The 1,884-nt window shown below is 45.6% G+C and overlaps 1 protein-coding gene across 1 annotated transcript; it reads left to right on the forward strand.

Annotated features, from left to right (window-relative positions):
* The first annotated feature begins 211 nt into the window (after nt 1–211).
* On the forward strand, nt 212–1,319 carry LOC6589953. The gene is made up of 3 exons (XM_026986370.1): nt 212–470; nt 536–668; nt 725–1,319. Exons 1-3 carry the CDS (start codon nt 225–227, stop codon nt 826–828), a joined length of 483 nt encoding a protein of 160 aa, XP_026842171.1. The 5' UTR covers nt 212–224; the 3' UTR covers nt 829–1,319.
* Nucleotides 1,320–1,884: the final 565 nt, after the last annotated feature.

A 1,884-nucleotide genomic window follows, 5' to 3' on the forward strand; every position in this document is an offset into this window, starting at 1 on the left:
CTTTGTGGCCTGGCACTTGTAACCCAATTTCATTCCCCGAATTAATTGTAAATCAAATGGCAGCCCAGATTGTTTTATAAGAAATATAATTGCATTTCGGGGAATATATATATACTATATATATATTTAATGCCCAAGATTTGCTTTGATCAGAGTCACTTGGTTTTAAAGTCAATGTTCTCGAAATACAGTTCAAAATACTTCATTTGATATTCGATGCGAAGATGGTTTTGTGTTCGTCCTGCTGCTATTACCTCGACCTCCGTTGGGGCTGCTTTTGGTCCGGAGTCGCAATGATCCCGTACTATACGCTCATGGCATTTCTGATGTTCGATGATCTCGAAGAATCCCATGAAGCCCTCGATGAAAACATGGACGCTCGTCTGGAAACTCACGGCTTTTGGGTGCTGGGCATAACATACACAATAATGGGTATACTCTCTTTTCCTCTGCTCTTTGCTGGCCTGCTGGTAAGCATGCTCCTCGAAGGATCTGCTTGGAAATTCTATCGAGTTTTTGTATTTTCTCCGAGCAGAATATCTCCTGGCTTTGTGTCGCTTTCCTTGTGTTACAAATACCACCGGTCTTGGTGAATTGCTACTATCTTTTGGTGGCCATTATGTATGGCATTGAACTCGAAACGTTCATCACCTATGGCGTGCCTCAGGGTAAGTTTCTCCCATTGCAGATCGACGACACGCCTTCCACATCCCATTCGTTGCAGTATTAGTGATCTACATCGATCTGGTGGCATATTCTTATCTAGAGGAGAAAAGGATCATTGCCAACAACCGAAAATATGAGGCTGAAGAAGTCCCAGTAGCATAACATTGAGGTTTTTCCATTAGCGTATGGCCATAAGCTGCTTTCGGCAAACCAGTTAGCGAATTCCCTTGGGGAATCGTACGATCAAAAATTTACCAAATTTAAAATGAAAACCACATACTAAATGCTTTTTCCGGTAGAATACACAAACAACAGCGATAAGGTTGAGGCTCTCTGCCTGCAGAGAGAGAAAGAAACATGTCAAGAAATAAAAACCAAAATGATTTATCATAATGGGAGTTTCGGAGTCGGAGTCAGAGTTTGAATCGGGATCGGAATCAGAGTCTTGTGCTCCCAGCGGCGTTGCCTAAACGGGCGATAACGATGTCCGAGAAGACGACGACGACGATGATGACGATGACGACGACGACGGCGTAGACGATATCGAGACTGAGAACGGTGCCTCTGAATGGTTGTCCTCGACCGGGCCGAAATGTCAACTCTTCATATAAAAATTAACGAAATATAAATTAAAAAATATTCCCTACCTCCATCGTTGGGCGATGAAATGAAAACCAGATACAGAAATATTCGTTTCGGTTTCGGTTTGGGCTTGGGTTCTGGAATACAGTTTTTTGGTCGTTGATTCTGTGTCTCGGCGGTGCCCCACACCGCTGGCGATTTACGAGTATGTCCCTTCTTGTATCGGGTTACGCCTGCGCGACATTGTTGCTCGGGTTGTGTTGGGCTGGGGGGAGGGGACCCGAAAACCGACATCAGAAATTATGAATTGGCCGTTGTCTGCTGGGCGCCCGTTTTCGGTTCGGCTCGGGACGGATCGGATCGGATGGGGTCCTATCGGTGGAATGCATCGCTGCGTTTAAGGCCTTTATCTATGGGCCAATGCATTTTTATCTAATGGAGGCAGCAGCAGCCTCTACCCATTGATTGGGGTCTGGTTTCATGTCTGACTTATGACAGTCTCGTATCCCCGGAGCCCCATACACTCTGATAGCTTCATAAGCTGCGATAAGCGCGATCCGAGAGCGCTAATTGCTAGCAAAACTTTTTCGGGGCGCCAGAGAGACAAGGGATATCGGAATGGGGAGACTCCGACTT

Source organism: Drosophila persimilis, unplaced genomic scaffold (assembly GCF_003286085.1).
Source record: "Drosophila persimilis strain 14011-0111.01,24,50 unplaced genomic scaffold, DperRS2 tig00000002-arrow-pilon, whole genome shotgun sequence".
Lineage (NCBI taxonomy): Eukaryota > Metazoa > Arthropoda > Insecta > Diptera > Drosophilidae > Drosophila > Drosophila persimilis.

What these genes read in the sequence shown, in the direction of transcription:
- LOC6589953 (XM_026986370.1), top strand. Translation starts at nt 225, where the DNA reads ATGGTTTTGTGTTCGTCCTGCTGCTATTACCTCGACCTCCGTTGGGGC. An exon ending in TGCTCTTTGCTGGCCTGCTG is followed by an intron (nt 471 to 535) that starts GTAAGCATGCTC and finishes TTCTCCGAGCAG; the next exon opens with AATATCTCCTGGCTTTGTGT. An exon ending in CACCTATGGCGTGCCTCAGG is followed by an intron (nt 669 to 724) that starts GTAAGTTTCTCC and finishes CATTCGTTGCAG; the next exon opens with TATTAGTGATCTACATCGAT.